The 18,555-nt window shown below is 40.3% G+C and overlaps 1 protein-coding gene across 1 annotated transcript in view; it reads right to left on the bottom strand.

Moving 5' to 3' along the window:
* IQCM (IQ motif containing M) overlaps positions 1-18,555 on the bottom strand; it is a 439,185-nt gene that overhangs the window by 81,369 nt on the left and 339,261 nt on the right. The window contains 1 exon segment of the mRNA XM_040251672.1: positions 5,113-5,274. Within this exon segment, the coding sequence (XP_040107606.1) occupies positions 5,113-5,274 (162 nt within the window).

Here is an 18,555-nt window from a genome sequence, read left to right as displayed (position 1 = left end):
CACACGCATAGCCTTTGAGTCTGGCTTCTTTCACTTAACATGGTGCATTTAAAAGTCATCTATGTTATTGAATCAATAGCTCATTCCTTTTTATTGCTTGATAGTACTTCATTGTATAAATGTTAACAAATTTTGATTATTCATTCACTAGCTGAAGAACATTTGTGTTGTTCCAGCTCTTGGCAATTATGATTAATCAGCTACATATATTCATTATAGGTTTTCATGTGAACAAATACTTCCATTCCTCTTGCATAATTACCTTTGTGTAGGACAGCCAGGTTTTATGGTTACAGCATATTAATTTGTAAGAAAGTATCAAAATCTTTAGAAACTCACTGTACAATTTAGCATTTCCACTAGCAATGTATGAATGTGCCAGTTATTTCACATTCTTGCTAGATTCGGAATTATCAGATTTTTTCATTTTATTTTAGGCATTCTAATAAATGAGTGGCACTAAGACATTTTGGCTTTTATATGTATTTTCCTATTGATTAATGATTCTGGTTATCTTTTAATGTGCTTATTTGCATCTATATATTTTCTTTAGTTTATTTGGTTTCCCAAAATATAAAGTAATCACAGAAGAATAGTCTTTTCGACAAGCAGTTAGCACATTTGAATATCAATATGTTAGATACCTTGAGTCATGTATAAAATATAATTCAAAAAACCATACATTGAAATATAAAATTTAAAACTATAAAGTTTCTAGAAGAAAATCTTTTGACCAAAGGTCTAACTAATATTTCTTGGATGACAGTAAAAGCATCAGCCATAATTGTGATAAACGTGACTTTATCAAAATTAAAATCCTCTGCTGTTCAGAAGAAAGAGAAAGAAAAAAGTCACAGACTGGGAGAAAATATTACAAAGCATATGTATATTAAAGAGTTTATATTCAGAATATTGAAACGTCTCACAACAATTAAGAACAATAGCAAAATATATAAATATGGCAAAAAGTTCAAACAAGCAAGGAAGATACAAAAATGAAAAATACAGGAAAATATTCTGTATATCATTGTCCACTGGTTGTTGTTGTTCAGACGCTAAGTCGTGCCTGACTCTTTGTGACCCCATGGACTGCAGCACACCAGGCTTCCCTGTCCTTCATCATCTCTTGGAGTTTGCTCCAATACATTATGTGGCCAAAGTATTGGCGCTTTGGCATCAGTCCTTTCAGTGAATATTCAGGGTTGACTCACTTTATGATTGACTGATTTGATCTTGCTGTCCAAAGGAATCTCAAGGGTTTTCTCCAGTCCCATCACTTCATGGCAAATAGATAGGCAAAAAGTGGAAGCAGTGACAGATTTTATTTTCTTGGGCTCCAAAATCACTGCAGACGGCAACTGCAGTCAGGAAATTAAAAGACATTTGCTTCTTGGAAGGAAAGCTATGACAAACCTAGATAGTGTATTAAAAAGCAAAGACATCACTTTGCCATCAAAGGCCCATATAGTCAAAGCTATGGTTTTTCCAACAGTCATGTATGAATGTGAGAGTTTGACTATAAAGAAGGCTGAGCACCAAAGAACTGATGCCTTCAAACTATGGTGCTGACTGTAGTTGCCGTCTACAGTGATTCTGGAGCCCAAGAAAATAAAATCTGTCACTGCTTCCACTTTTTGCGTATCTATTTGCCATGAAGTGATGGGACTGGATGCCATGATCTTAGTTTTTTTAATATTGAGTTTTAAACTGGTTCCCTTCCATTTTAGTTCATTGTTTCCTAAGATGTCAATGTTCACTTTTGCCATCTCCTGCTTGACCATGGCCAATTTACCTTGATTCATGGACCAATTAATGTTCCAGATTCCTATGCAATATAGTTCTTTACAGCATCAGACTTTACTTTCACCACCAGACACATCCACAAATGAGCGCTGTTTCCCCTTTGGCCCAGCCATTTCATTGTTTCTGGAGCTATTAGTAATTGCCCTCTGCTCCTCCCAGGAGTATATTTTACTCCAACCTGGGGTGCTTATCTTCCTAAATGATGAGTGTCATATCTTTTTGCCTTATCATACTGTTCACAGGATTCTGGTGGCAAGAATACTGGAGCGGTTTGCCATTCCCTCCTCCAATGGACCATGTTTGGTCAGAACTCTCCACTATGACCTGTCCATCTTAAGTGGCCCTGCATGGCATGGCTAATAGTTTCATTGAGCTATGCAAGCCCCTTGGCCATGACATTGAATCACTGTCTATTAGAGAAATACAAATTAAAACCACAATGGAATACCAATTCATATCACTTAGAATGGCTAAAATTAAAATAACTGATTATAGTGAGTAGTGATACAGCTATGGAACAAAAGCCACTCTTATTTCTACTGATAGGAAGTATGAAATGGCATAACCACTTTGGAAATAAGTTTAGACAAGATAAATGCAAACATATGTCTATACACAGCCCTGTAGATGAATGTGTATAGCAGTATTCCTTGTACGAGCACATTAAAAAATATATATATATATATCCATCATCTGGTGAATGGATTAACACAGTATTTCCACTATTCTAATGGAGTTACCATTTCTGTCCTTTATCGAGCCCATCTTTGCATGAAATGTTCCCTTGGTATCTCTAATTTTCTTGAAGAGATCTCTAGTCTTTCCCATTCTGTTCTTGTCCTCTATTTCTTTGCATTGATCGCTGAAGAAGGCTTTCTTATCTCCCCTTGCTATTCTTTGGAACTCTGCATTCAGATGCTTATATCTTTCCTTTTCTCCTTTGCTTTTCACCTCTCTTCTTTTCACAGCTATTTGTAAGGCCTCCCCAGACAGCCATTTTGCTTTTTTGCATTTCTTTTCCATGGGGATGGTCTTGATCCCTGTCTCCTGTACAATGTCACGAACCTCATTCCATAGTTCATCAGGCAATCTATCTATCAGATCTAGGCCCTTAAATCTATTTCTCACTTCCACTGTATAATCATAAGGGATTTGATTTAGGTCATACCTGAATGGTCTAGTGGTTCTCCCTACTTTCTTCAGTTTAAGTATGAATTTGGTAATAAAGAGTTCATGATCTGAGCCACAGTCAGCTCCTGGTCTTGTTTTTGTTCACTGTATAGAGCTTCTCCATCTTTGGCTGCAAGTGATATAATCAATCTGACTTCGGTGTTGACTATCTGGTGGTGTCCATGTGTAGAGTCTTCTCTTGTGTTGTTGGAAGAGGGTGTTTGCTATGACCAGTACATTTTCTAGGCAAAACTCTATTAGTCTTTGCCCAAGGGAACATTTCATGCAAAGATGGGCTCAATAAAGGACAGAAATGCTATGGACCTAACAGAAGCAGAAGATATTAAGAGGTGGCAAGAATACACAGAAGAACTGTACAAAAAAGATCTTCATGACCCAGATAATCACGATGGTGTGATCACTCATCTAGAGCCAGACATCCTGGAATGTGAAGTCAAGAGGGCCTTAGAAAGCATCACTACGAACAAAGCTAGTGGTGGTGATGGAATTCCTATTGAACTATTTCATTTCCTGAAAGATGATGTTGTGAAAGTGCTGCACTCAATATGCCAGCAAGTTTGGAAACTCAGCAGTGGCCACAGGACTGGAAAAGGTCAGTTTTCCTTCCAATCTCAAAGAAAAGCAATGCCAAAGAATGCTCAAACTACCGCACAATTGCACCCATCTCAGATGCTAGTAAAGTAATGCTCAAAATTCTCCCAGCCAGGCTTCAGCAATATGTGAACTGTGAACTCCCTGATGTTCAAGCTGGTTTTAGAAAAGGCAGAGGAACCAGAGATCAAATTGCCAACATCTGCTGGATCATGGAAAAAGCAAGAGAGTTCCAGAAAAACATCTACTTCTGCTTTATTGACTATGCCAAAGCCTTTGACTCTGTGGATCACAATAAACTGTGGAAAATTCTGAAAGAGATGGGATTACCAGACCACCTGCCCTGCCTCTTGAGAAATCTGTATGCAGGTCAGGAAGTAACAGTTAGAACTGGACATGGAACAACAGACTGGTTTAAAATAGGAAAAGGAGTACGTCAAGGCTGTATATTGTCACTCTGCTTATTTAACTTATATGCAGAGTACATCGTGAGAAACGCTGGATTGGAAGAAACATAAGCTGGAATCAAGATTGCAGGGAGAAATATCAATAACCTCAGATATGCAGATGACACCACCCTTATGGCAGACAGTGAAGAGGAACTAAAAAGCCTCTTGATGAAAGTGAAAGAGGAGAGCGAAAAAGTTGGCTTAAAGCTCAACATTCAGAAAACGAAGATCAGGGCATCTGGTCCCATCACTTCATGGGAAATAGATGGGGAAACAGTGGAAACAATGTCAGACTTTATTTTTTTGGGCTCCAAAATCACTGCAGATGGTGATTGCAGCCATGAAATTAAGACACTTACTCCTTGGAAGAAAAGTTATGACCAATCTAGATAGTATATTCAAAAGCAGAGACATTACTTTGCCGACTAAGGTCCGTCTAGTCAAGGCTATGGTTTTTCCTGTGGTCATGTATGGATATGAGAATTGGACTCTGAAGAAGGCTGAGCACCGAAGAAATGATGCTTTTGAACTGTGGTGTTGGAGAAGACTCTTGAGAGTCCCTTGGACTGCAAGGAGACCCAACCAGTCCATTCTGAAGGAGATCAACCCTGGGATTTCTTTGGAAGGAATGATGCTAAAGCTGAAACTCCAGTACTTTGGCCACCTCATGTGAAGAGTTGACTCATTGGAAAAGAGTCTGATGCTGGGAGGGATTGGGGGCAGGAGGAGAAGGAGACGACTGAGGATGAGATGGCTGGATGGCATCACGGACTCAATGGACATGACTCTGAGTGAACTCCAGGAGTTGGTGATGAACAGGGAGGCCTGGCGTGCTGTGACTCATGGGGTCGCAAAGAGTCAGACACGACTGAGCGACTGAATTGAACTGAACTGAATGGAGTCACCAAAGTATAAAACAGCCACTTTTTAAACTGCAAGTATAATATTTAAAAACAAAAGGGAATATTCTATAAGGCCAATGTATCATCCCATATCATCTAAGTGATGAATGAGAGTTATATAAAGTACAAGTTTCTTCCTTATTTATAAAAAGACATAATAAGGTTCAGAATCTTACCTATATACTTATATCCTTCTTCCCCATTTACTATGGGTCTCAGCCAAGTTGACCTAAGCCTCAAATTAGTAGACACATGAGCACCTTGAGGAGGGTAGAGTGTAAATAACATTTCAATTGCATTGTGCTTCTTGATGATATCAGAGTATTTTTTACGGTCTTCTGTAAAAAGAATAAAAAACAACATTCTTTTTAAATTTTAGACCTTTTACAAAATTTCATATCCCTTTCTTTTAAGGGATGAAAATTAAAAACTATTGAAACATTTGAATGCTAATAGTTATGGAACATAGTTAGACAACATAGTTCTCTTTAGCCAAAAATACTTTACCAAAAATCTGGTCTTTCATATAATTCCTCGCAAAAATTAAGGAGTAAAGGCTTACAAGTAGAATCCTCAAATACCATCAGTCTAAAGCAGTGCTGTTAATAGCTGTGAATAAAAGTAAGGTAACCAACTAATAGCATTCATATTATACATACTATAACATAATCATATTTTAAGTGCCATTAAACAATAATCTGAGAAAAATATTGAGTAAATATGGAGTTCCATAAACTAGAACCACTGAGTCAATATTCTTAGGCTATGGTCTTTAAGAAAATGTAACATCACCTATACAAATATTTATATAACACTTACCATATGCAAGAAACGGCCCCAAGTGCTTTTGAACATTAACACATTTAATTTTCACAGCACACCTGTAAGGTCAATACTGTTATCATCTTCATTTTACACGAGGAATTTGAGGCCCAAAGAAATTAAATAACTTGCCTAAATCTTAGAGTGTGCAACTGACACAATTAGGATTTGGATTATCTGAATAGATGCTTTGGCCATACTTTGGCCACCTGATGCAAAGAACTGACTCGTTTGAAAAGACCTCATGCTGGGAAAGATTGAAGACGGGAGGAAAAGGGAATGACAGAGGGTGAGATGGTTGGATGGCATCACCGATGTGATGGACGTGAGTTTGAGTAAGCTCCAGGAGTTGGTGATGGACAGGGAAGCCTGGTGTTCTGCAGTCCATGGGGTTGCAAAGAGTCGGTCACAACTGAGCGACTAAACTGACTGAAGAGAAGCTCTCATTTGCAAACAAATGTTTGTCAAGTGAATATGACCTGCATTAACTAGCTTTCAAGTTGTGGTGCTGGAGAAGACACTTGAGAGCCCCCTGGACTGCAAGGAGATCCAACCAGTCAATACTAAAGGAAATCAACCCTGAATATTCATTGGAAGGACTGATGCTGAAGCTGAAGCTCCAATACTTTTGTCACCTGTTGCAAAAGGCTGACTAGTTGGAAAAGACCCTGACACTTGGAAAGATTGAGAGCAGGAGGAGACGGGCATGGCAGCAGATGAGATGGTTAGATAGCCATCACTGACTCAATGGACATGAGTCTGAGCAAACTTCAGGAGATAATGAAGGACAGGAAAGCCTGGTATGCTTCAGTTCATAGGGTCAAAGAGAGTTGGACACAACTTAGAGACTAAATAACAATGACTAGTAGATGAGAAAGCTGTGATTAATGAATAATTTGAATTGTGGAGTGAAAAATCACTTGTTATGGCCCTTGTGCCTTCAGTTTGTGTTTTCAGTTTTTGGTTGAAAACTCAATGTCCTAAAATTCAATGAGGCAGTCTACTGAGCAATTAATTCAAAGCAATCCTACCTAGAAACATTTCAGAGAAAAGATACTAATATAAATCTTCATTTATAATCCTGTTACATTTTTTTCTTTTTTTCCCAACTACCTTCCTTCCTTTTTCTCCCCTTTATTTTTTTTTAAAATATCATATTTTGTAGTACAGTAAGTATAAGGCAGTACAACATAATGAGTAAATGAAAAAGAAAGTAGATTTGTTGGTAGATACTGTGGCAGGCCTCCATCTTTTACACGCTAAGTCGCTTCAACCATGTCCGACTCCTTGCAACCCTATGGACTGTAGTCTGCCAGGCCCCTCTATCCATGGGATTCTCCAGTCAAGAGTACTGGAGTGGGTTGCCATGCCCTTCTCCAGGAGCTCTTCGCAATCCAGGACTGAACCCGTGTCTCTTACATTTCCTGCACTGACATGCGGGTTCTTTACCACTAGCACTCCCAGGGAAGCCCCATCTGTTGCCTCACCCAAAATCCATCTTCACTGTCCTATTTGTGAGACTAGAATATTTCCCCCTTGCCATCTGGCAAAATTTTAAACATCCTTGATAGAAGGCAATCTAGGGAACTAGTGGATAAAGGGGCTCTTCCTGGTTCTGGGGGGATTGTCTCCTGTAGTAAATAGTGACCAACCGTGCAGGGTCTTCTGGGCCATGCTGCCTGGAACCTCATACGGCTCCTGAGACACAAACACTGGGAGCTTGTGGGCACATTCCTTGTGGTACCACCTTCCCTTGAATGGTTTCCACACCGAGACACTTCCCTGAAAACAGCTTCCCCAGAACCCCAGTAACTAACTTCCCTGGGAAATACACTGGCATGCTACATTCATGAGTGTCTCTATTTACTGGGTCACAGCTGTATCCCCTCCGAGAAGAGCTGGATCCAAGTTACAGGGAGAAATACGGTAAGGGGCACTGTTTAAAATTTGTTCTTTCCCGAAGTGCTCTGTCCTCAGACTGAGAGTTAGTGTGACTCCTTTTCTCAATACTTTTTTTATAATTAAATTTATTTATTTTTAACTGCAGGATAATTGCTCCCCAATATTGTATTGGTTTCTGTCAAACATCAACATGACTCAGCCATAGGTATACCTATCTCCCCTCCTTCTTGAACTTCTCCCCTACCTCCCATCCCAGCCACCCTGCTAGGTTGTTACAGAGCCCCAGTATGAGTTCCCTAAGTCATACAGCAAATTCCCATTGGTTACCTATTTTATTTCACATATGGTGATGTATATGTTTCCATGTTACTCTCTCCACACATCTCACCCTCTTCTTCCTCCCCCCTCCCTGTCCCCATGTCCATAAGTCTGTTCTGTATGTTTTCTCAATTCTTTAAGGTTCCTTTTACCCTTAATAGCCAATCTTGGGCTTCCCAGGTGGCACTAGTAGTAAAGAATCTGCCTGCCAATGCAGGAGACATAAGAGACGTGGGTTTGATCCCTGGGTCAGGAAGATCCCCTGAGAAGGGCATGGCAAGCCATTCCAGTATTCTTGCCTGGAGAATTCCATGGATAGAGGAGCCTGGTGGGCTATAGTCCATGAGGTCACAAAGAGCTGGACACGATTGAAGCAACTTAGCACACGCTCACAGTCTATCTCAGTTTCCCTAATCTCCATTAGAGTTAATAATTCTTTACATTAAACATTTCCTGCTCAAATCACCATGTAGTTTTATTTTCTAATTGATAAAGCAGACCTGGGTTATAATTCATTTTCTTTTAAAATTTTTATTGGAGTATGGTTGCTTTACAATGTGTTAGTTTCTACTGTAGAGCAAAGTGAATCAACTGTATATGTATATACATATATTCCGTTATATGGATGCATATATTCCATCTTTGTTTGGATATCCTTCCCATTTAGGTCACACACAGCACTAAGTAGAGATCCCTGTGTGATACAGCTTCTCACTAGTTATCTATTTTAACATTGTATCAATAGTATGTGTCAATCTATGAGTTCTAATCTTTGAACCGTCATAACAGGCTTTGAAATATTAGACAAATCACATTCATCTCCTGGTGATAGTACTGACCTCTTAGGATTATTGTTAGGATTAAGTGATATAAGAAATATATAAAAATTCATAGCACCATGTCTATAAATACTACATGAGTGTGTTAGTATATGTAACCCAGTATTACTTCAACAGTAATGAAAACTACAGGAGAGTCAGGAAATAATAAGCTATTGCATCTTTTAATTATAAACACTTTAGAGAGTTTTCTGCTCTTTTTAAAAGGGAAAGTTCAAAATTATTCCCTTCTAACTCAAAAAAAGAGACATCTTTATATGTGCTCGGATATGCAAACAGATATTAGGTATACCTCACCTGCGTGCTGTGGGCTAAGTTGCTCAGTCATGTCTGACTCTTTACAACCCTATGGACCATAGCCCACCAGGCTCCTCTGTCCATGGGATTCTCCAGGCAAGAATACTGCAGTGGGTTGCCATGCCCTCCTCCAGGGGATCTTCTCAACCCAGGGATCAAACCCACATTTATATGTGCTCAGATATGTGAACAGACATTAGGTACATCTCACCTGCATAATTTTAAGCCCCTTCTCATCTGTCAACAGAAGAAAGAAAGCCAGAACTACTACAAAGTAGTGCTAAAGAGTCAACCCTGCTTTACTTTTTCACTCAGGTTGTACTTCAAGAAGTTGAGCTGGGGACTTCCTGGGCAGTAGAGGTCTCTTGGAGTTGAGAAGGAGGCTAGGGATGCAGCACTAATTACATTATAAGAAATCACAGTGAAATTAAATACAACCCTGAAGTTTTACTTCACATACAAAATGAGGAAGCAAAAAAGATCAGTTTTTTGTCTTTGAAACCATAAAGTAAGAAAGTAAAGTAGGGAAATCTAGCAGTAATAGCAGCCTTTTTAGTGTGAAGGGCCAGATTGCACTTAAGGTTTCTCTCTTCCCTAAGATTGATACCTTTCTAACTCCTTTAGCTTAAGCAAGATGTTTAAGCAAAATAGCTTTATGCTTATTAGTTTTAATAAAGCATCCTATTTTCCATCAAGGCCAAATGTTTCCATTTTGGGCAAAATAAGATGCCTATGCTAAATTCTAAGCCTTGGTGGATGTAGAACTTTCTCTTCCTAGATTATTCTGATTAAACACTAAGTGAAACACATGAAGTCTGTGGAATGTTGAACTTGCCGTGATAATGGGGTGTCATGATAGCTACAGAAGCAGGCACACATTGGAGGTGTCTAGTTCAGAGTCTTGCTATTGCCACCATTTGCTATCGAGTAACACAAATGGCAACCCACTCCAATATTCTTGCCTGGAGAAAACCTTGGGCAGAGAAGCCTGGGGGCTACAGACCATAGTGTCACAAAGAGTCAGACACAACTGAAGTCACTTAGCATCCATGCAATACAGATGGCGCCTTGGAGCTTATATAATATAAACAAAGCATAATGATTTTGGAATAACTGTACCTTCCTTCATAATATCAAAATTGATTACACGTAAGCGTGTTTCATTTTAGAAGGCATATGGCTTGTAAAACATGCCCTCTTCTTTTTGTTTTATTACATATGTCATCCTAAGACAAAACAGGAATTTAATTTTTGTTGCTGATATTGTTAACTTGTTATTTAGGGAGTATCTGCCTTTTAATATACTGCTAAGTCAATATTGCCACATTACATTTAGGTGTAATAATATGGTTCTCAGAACTCAAAAGAATAAAATCTCTTCCTTACTCCTTCTTCCCCAAGCCATATGTGCAGTAAAACTCTGAAGATCACAGGTGTATGTGTCTAGGTCTGGTCTACGGCAGAAGCCCACACAATATTTCCATGAGTCTCTGCTGCTCCCAGATCATCAAGTAGTCACTTGTCTTCATTAGAGGGAACAGCTGAGGCTGAGCTGTGGCCCTGGAGCTGACCACCACTGGGGTATGGACCTGACCTGCCATTTATGAGATGAGTGATCTGAAGCAAGTTAGTTAACCTCTTTCCAGCTAAACAGTAAAACTATTTACATTATAGTAGAACTGTTAACATTAGAGTGTTGCCATGACTTGAAATAAGTCCTTAGAAGAACACCGAGTTGATGGCCAGCATTGTTACTACTATTATTATACGCTCTTGCCTGAACAGATGCTGGCACAGCCTCTGTCCTCCTGAGATAATAATGGCAGTCTCCTGTCTCCTCCCCCACCTTGTTTGTCTTCTGGATGGGTGAGTGGAGAAGTGGACAGTCATCCTGTACTCACTGCCCTTTGTGGTCACTCTCACATTATTTTGGATGTTCTAAGGCTCAGTGGTTCCCATTGGATACTGATCAGAAGTTTTCTGCTCATCAGTACTCATGAGTTACTAATCAATGTTGTGATAGTCTTCCTTGTTGCTATTATTAGCAAAAACAATAAGCTCATATTTTGTTGACTCTAAGACAATATAGATGTTGATTATCCCATTAGTTTATCATCATTAAGAAATATAAGACTGAAAATTTAACTATGGCATGCCATTGATTATAAGATATAGCTCTATTTTAGAGACATTAAAATATGAAAATATATACCTTATAGTTAACAAAATACAGCAAAATCAATATATCTAATTGACAACTCCATTTGGCTAACAAACAGGCACTCAATGTCTGTCCAGTACCCAGATTTCCTGCCTCAGTAAATAGCTCCTGTTTTTACTGGCACAACCTAGGAAATAAGGAAACCTCCTTGACACCTCACTACCCCCTCCTACCATCCTTGAAAAATTGCCAACTACCTTTTTAACTTAAAAAAAAAAAAACCCTCTTTTTATTTAATGAATTTATTTGGCTGTGCTAGTCTTAGTTGCAGCATGTGGGATCTTAGTTCCCTGACCAGGGATCGAACTCAGGCCCCTGCATTGGGAGCTCAGAGTCTTAGCCAATGGACCACCAGGGAAGTTCCTATCATCTGCTGCAGCTAAGTCACATCAGTTGTGTCTGACTCTGTGCAACCCCATAGATGGCAGCCCACCAGGCTCCCCCGCCCCTGGGATTTTCCAGGCAAGAACACTGGGGTGGGTTACCATTTCCTCCTCCAATGCATGAAAGTGAAAAGTGAAAGTGAAGTCGCTCAGTTGTCGACTCTTAGCGACCCCATGGACTATGTAGTCTACCAGTCTCCTCTGTCCATGTGATTTCTCAGGCAAGAGTACTGGAGTGGGGTGCCATTGCCTTCTCCTATCATCTATTTTTATACAAATACTTTTGCCTCCTAAATAATCTTCTTGGCCCTTTTGACCTTGCCTCTAAGCAGCAACCAGAATAGTATTTTTTTATGTATCTTTAATACATTTTCCTAGTCACTGGTTTCCTATTTCATATATTTCCCTATTGAGTAGGTTCCTGATGCTCTTAAAATAGTATCAAGTATTGAATAGATCCTAAAAGATTCTGAACATTCTGGTCACTGCCTCCTCCTCCATCTCTACTCTAGGAACCTGGGCTTTCTTTCTGTTTCATAAACACACCTTGAATCCTCCTACTTCAGACCTTTGCATAAGATGTTCTGTGTACCTGGCATGCTCTTCTCCCACATGCTGCCCTCCACTGACTCATTAACTTAAACACCCACTTCATGCCTCTTTTCAAAGTCTCCCCTGACTCTCACCAAACTGGATCAAGCATCCACAGTATAATCTCAGAGTGACTGTTTCCTGTATTTTCCTCCATTACACATACTGAAGTGTGTGATCATATGACTTCTATTATTCAGATCTATCTCCCTCACATGACTATATGTTACAGGCAGACAAGGCGCATGATTGTTTGCTAACTACTGAATCTCCCAGTATCTAGTCACTGTGCCTGATACTTGGAAATGGTCAATAAAATGCTTTTTTAATTAATAAATAAGTACAGCATAATTAATACTATTCACTGGGAGCTAAGTATATAGCAGGCAGTGTGCTACACAGGTTATGGACATTATCTAATTTAATCCTAAAATCACAAATGTGTGACTTGCTGACAATCCTATGAATTCAATACTATCAGACTCATTGAGCCTATGTTATGAGTCTGATAGTAGTGAACTCATAGGATGTGTGCACGGGGAGAAGGGCTACTGAGCACTTCATGGCTTCAGAGTAAGCGGTGAAGCCAGGATCTAATCTTCATTTGAAATTTGAAGCCTGTCCTTTCAACCAAGGATGCCACATTATTTTAGACACACAGTTCCTGTGCCACGGAACAGCTGGCAACTCCACGTGTTGCCAGTTGTCTGGTAGCCTCCCTTTGAATTCTTCCAATCTTTCTAATGGAGAAGGCAATGGCACCCCACTCCAGTACTCTTTCCTGGCAAATCCCGTGGGTGGAGGAGCCTGGTAGGCTGCAGTCCATGGGGTCGCTAGGAGTCGGACACGACTGAGCGACTTCACTTTCACTTTTCACTTTCATGCATTGGAGAAGGAAATGGCAACCCACTCCGGTGTTCTTGCCTGGAGAATCCCAGGGACGGCGGAGCCTGGTGGGCTGCCATCTATGGGGTCGCAGAGTCAGACACGACTGAAGCGACTTAGCAGCAGCAGCAATCTTTCTAAAATCCTTCAGATGTCCATGAATAGTCTTCAATACAATTTTTCTCATTGTAGGTCTTCCCAGGCCTTTTTCTGATATTAGTTTTTTTTCCACAAAAAATTTCTTTTATAGATCTGTTGACAAGCCCTCAGGTCAAAACCATGGTTCACAGCTGATTATAATCCTCTTAGTTTGCTAAGAATGTAAGCCAGGAGAAAAGTCTACAGAATAAAACGTGAGACACCTCTCATTTTCCCCTGCCTCTCACATAAGTGAGGCTCATTATGCTTAATATTCAGAGTAGGTGGTGAGTGTTCAGAGAATCCAAAGGTGCCCTTCCATTCCTCTCCCTCAGAGGATGCTGTATCATCAAAGACTCTTCTTCCCTCCTGCAGAGACTCAACCTAAATATTTAAGGCACTGGTCCTCAAACTTGTATTTTGAGATATGCAGTGACTTAAAATCATAAGTGGGATCATACTAAAGACTTATTTTTGTTTTCCCAATATTTTGATTCCATGATACTTTTAACATTATTTAATGGTTTAAAAACATTATGTGTTCATGACAGGAAATTCTGGAAATACAAAGTATATAGGAATAATTATTACTCTTAATATTTTCCAATTCTAACCCCATATGTGTGATTTTCCTTCTCCCACAACTCCCAAGAAACTACAGTAGAGCGTAAGTAGTTAATAGGACACTTGGCGGCGGATCACTCTTAGCATTAGGAAACAGGCCTAAAGCCATCAGCCCTACATTATAGAATGTTGTTGTTGTTGTTGTTGCTCAGTTGCCCAGTCATGTCTGACTCTTTGTGACCCCATGGACTACAGCATGTAAAGCCTCCCTATCCCTCCCCATCTCTCAAAGTTTGCCCAAGTTCATGTCCATTGCATTAATGATGCCAACCAGTCATCTCATCCTCTGACAGCCTTTTCTCTTTCTGCCCTCAATCTTTCCCAGCATCAGGGACTCTTCCAATGAGTCAGCTGTTCACATCAGATGACCAAAATATTGGAGTTTCAGCTTTAGCATCAGTCTTTCCAACGAATATTCAGAATTGATTTCCCTTAAGATTGACTGGTCTGATGTCCTTATTGTCCAAGGTACTTTCAGGAGTCTTCTCCAGCACCACAGTTCAAAGGCATCAATTCTTTGGCATTCTGCCTTCTTTAGAGTCCAGCTCTCACAACTGTACATGACCACTGGTCCCTATTGCCTTGGCTATACAGACCTTTGTTGGCAGAGTGATGTCTCTACTTACCAACACAGTTCAGATTTGTCATAGCTTTCCTGCCAAGAAGCAATCATCTTCCAATTTCATGGCTGCAGTCACCATCCACAGTGATTTTAGAGCCCAAGAAGAGGAAATCTGTCACTACTTCCACCTTTTCCCCTTCTATTTGCCATGCAGTAATGGGGCTGGATGCCATGATCTAAGATTTTTTTAAATTTAGTTTTAAGCTGGCTCTTTCATACTCATCAAGAGGCTCTTTAGTTCCTCTTTGCTTTCTGCCATTAGAATGGTACCATCCACATATCTGAGGTTGTTTATGCTTCTCCTGCCTATCTTGATTCCAGCTTGTAACTCGTCCAGCCTGGCATTTCTCATGATGTGCTCAGCATGTAGGTTAAACAAGCAGGGTGACAGCAGACAGCCCTGTCTTACTCCTTTCTCAATCTTGAACCAGTCGGTTGTTCCATACAGGGTTCTAACTGCTGTTTCTTGACATGCATACAGGTTTCTCAGGAGACAGGTAAGATCAGGTAAGATGGTCTGGTATTCCCATCTCTCTAAGAGCTTTCCACAGTTTGTCATGATCCACACAGTCAGAGGCTTTAGTGTAGTTGATGAAACAGAGGTAGATGTTTTTCTGCAATTCCCTTTCTTTCTCTATGATCCAGTAGATGTTGGCAATTTGATCTCTGGTTTCTCTTCCTTTTCTAAAGCCAGCTTGGACATCTGGAAGTTCCTGGTTCACATAATGCTGAAGCCTAGCATACCAAGTTTTAAGCATGACCTTACTAGCATGGGCTTCCCTGGTGGCTCAGAGGTTAAAGCATCTGCCTGCAATGTGGGAGACTCGGGTTCGATCCCTGAATTGAGAAGATCCCCTGGAGAAGGAAATGGCAACCCACTCTAGTATTCTTGCCTGGAGAATCCCATGGAGAGAGGAGCCTGGTAGGCTACAGTCCACGGGGTTGCAAAGAGTTGGACATGACTAAGCGACTTCACTTTCACTTTACTAGCATGGAAGATGAAAGCAATTGTCTGATGGTTAAGTCTTTAGTACTATTCTTACTACCCATCTTGGAAATTGGGATGAGGATTCATTATAAAACAGGAGTGATAAAAAAAGAAAAACCATCTATTATCACAACTCTTCCCTTTCTAGGATTATTATTAAAAGATATTTTAACACTAAAAATGACTGAGGGACACAATTTCAGATGTGTTGCACACAAAGTAAGTTTTGGATTGAATAATGAGAAACGAGGGGTAAGGAGATACCCCTCGTTCAAGGTAAGGAGCAGCGGTTATGCTTTGCTGGAGCAGCGGTGAAGAGATACCCCACGCCCAAGGTAAGAGAAACCCAAGTAAGATGGTAGGTGTTGCAAGAGGGCATTAGAGGGCAGACACACTGAAACCATACTCACAGAAAACTAGTCAATCTAATCACACTAGGACCACAGCCTTGCCTAACTCAGTGAAACCAAGCCATGCCTGCGGGGCAACCCAAGACGGGCGGGTCATGGTGGAGAGGTATGACAGAGCGTGGTCCACTGGAGAAGGGAATGGCAAGCCACTTCAGTATTCTTGCCTTGAGAAGCCCATGAACAGTAGGAAAAGGCAAAATGATAGGATACTGAAAGAGGAACTCCCCAGGTCATTAGATGCCCAATATGCTACTGGAGATCAGTGGAGAAATAACTCCAGAAAGAATGAAGGGATGGAACCAAAGCAAAAACAATACCCAGCTGTGGATGTGACTGGTGATAGAAGCAAGATCCAATGCTGTAAAGAGCAATATTGCATAGGAACCTGGAATGTCAGGTCCATGAATCAAGGCAAATTGGAAGTGGTCAAACAAGAGATGGCAAGGGTGAACGTCAACATTCTAGGAATCAGCGAACTAAAATGGACTGGAATGGGTGAATTTAACTCAGATGACCATTATATCTACTACTGCAGGCAGGAACGCCTCAGAAGAAATGGAGTAGCCATCATGGTCAACAAAAGAGTCCGAAATGCAGTACTTGGATGCAATCTCAAAAACAACAGAATGATCTCTGTTCGTCTCCAAGGCAAACCATTCAATATCACAGTTATCCAAGTCTATGCCCCAACCAGTAATGCTGAAGAAACTGAAGTTGAACGGTTCTATGAAGACCTACAAGACCTTTTAGAACTAACACCCAAAAATGATGTCCTTTTCATTATAGGGGACTAGAATGCAAAAGTAGGAAGTCAAGAAACATCTGGAGTAACAGGCAAATTTGGCCTTGGAATACGGAATGAAGCAGGGCAAAGACTAATAGAGTTTTGCCAAGAAAATGCACTGGTCATAGCAAACACCCATTTCCAACAACATAAGAGAAGACTCTACACATGGACATCACCAGATGGTCAACACCGAAATCAGATTGATTATATTCTATGCAGCCAAAGATGGAGAAGCTCTATACAGTCAACAAAAACAAGACCAGGAGCTGACTGTGGCTCAGATTATGAATTCCTTATTACCAAATTCAGGCTTAAATTGAAGAAAGTAGGGAAAACCACTAGACCATTCAGGTATGACCTAAATCAAATACCTTATGATTATACAGTGGGAGTGAGAAATAGATTTAAGGGCCTAGATCTGATAGAGTGCCTGATGAGCTATGGATGCAGGTTCGTGACATTGTACAGGAGACAGGGATCAAGACCATCCCCATGGAAAAGAAATGCAAAAAAGCAAAATGGCTGCCTGAGGAGGCCTTACAAATAGCTGTAAAAAGAAGAGAGGTGAAAAGCTAAGGAGAAAAGGAAAGATATAAGCATCTGAATGCAGAGTTCCAAAGAATAGCAAGAAGAGATAAGAAAGCCTTCTTCAGCAATCAATGCAAAGAAATAGAGGAAAACAACAGAATGGGAAAGACTAGAGATCTTTTCAAGAAAATTAGAGATACCAAGGGAACATTTCATGCAAAGATGGGCTCGATAAAGGACAGAAAAGATATGGACCTAACAGAAGCAAAAGATATTAAGAAGAGGTGGCAAGAATACACAGAAGAACTGTACAAAAAAGATCTTCACGACCCAGATAATCATGATGATGTGATCACTAATCTAGAGCCAGACATCTTGGAATGTGAAGTCAAGTGGGCCTTAGAAAACATCACTATGAACAAAGCTAGTGGAGGTGATGGTATTCCAGTTGAGCTCCTTCAAATCCTGAAAGATGATGCTGTGAAAGTGCTGCACTCAATATGCCAGCAAATATGGAAAACTCAGCAGTGGCCACAGGACTGGAAAAGGTCAGTTTTCATTCCAATTCCAAAGAAAGGCAATGCCAAAGAATGCTCAAACTACTGCAAAATTGCACTCATCTCACATGCTAGTAAAGTAGTGCTCAAAATTCTCCAAGCCAGACTTCAGCAATACATGAACCGTGAACTCCCTGACGTTCAAGCTGGTTTTAGAAAAGGCAGAAGAACCAGAGATTAAATTGCCAACATCTGCTGGATCATCGAAAAAGCAAGAGAGTTCCAGAAAAGCATCTATTTCTGCTCTATTGACTATGCCAAAGTCTTTGACTGTGTGGATCACAATAAACTGTGGAAAAATTTGAAAGAGATGGGAATACCAGACCACCTGACCTGCCTCTTGAGAAATCTGTATACAGGTCAGGGAGCAACAGTTAGAACTGGACATGGAACAACAGACTGGTTCCAAATAGGAAAAGGAGTACGTCAAGGCTGTATATTGTCACCCTGCTTATTTAACTTCTATGCAGAGTACATCATGAGAAACGCTGGACTGGAAGAAACACAAGCTGGAATCAAGATTGCCAGGAGAAATCTCAATAACCTTAGATATGCAGATGACACCACCCTTATGGCAGAAAGTGAAGAGGAACTAAAAAGCCTCTTGATGACAGTGAAAGAGGAGAGTGAAAAAGTTGGCTTAAAGCTCAACATTCAGAAAACGAAGATCAGGGCATCTGGTCCCATCACTTCATGGGAAATAGATG

Source organism: Oryx dammah, unplaced genomic scaffold (assembly GCF_014754425.2).
Source record: "Oryx dammah isolate SB20612 unplaced genomic scaffold, SCBI_Odam_1.1 HiC_scaffold_12, whole genome shotgun sequence".
Lineage (NCBI taxonomy): Eukaryota > Metazoa > Chordata > Mammalia > Artiodactyla > Bovidae > Oryx > Oryx dammah.
Note: the sequence above shows the minus strand (reverse complement) of the source record. Positions and strands in the feature narration are given on the sequence as shown.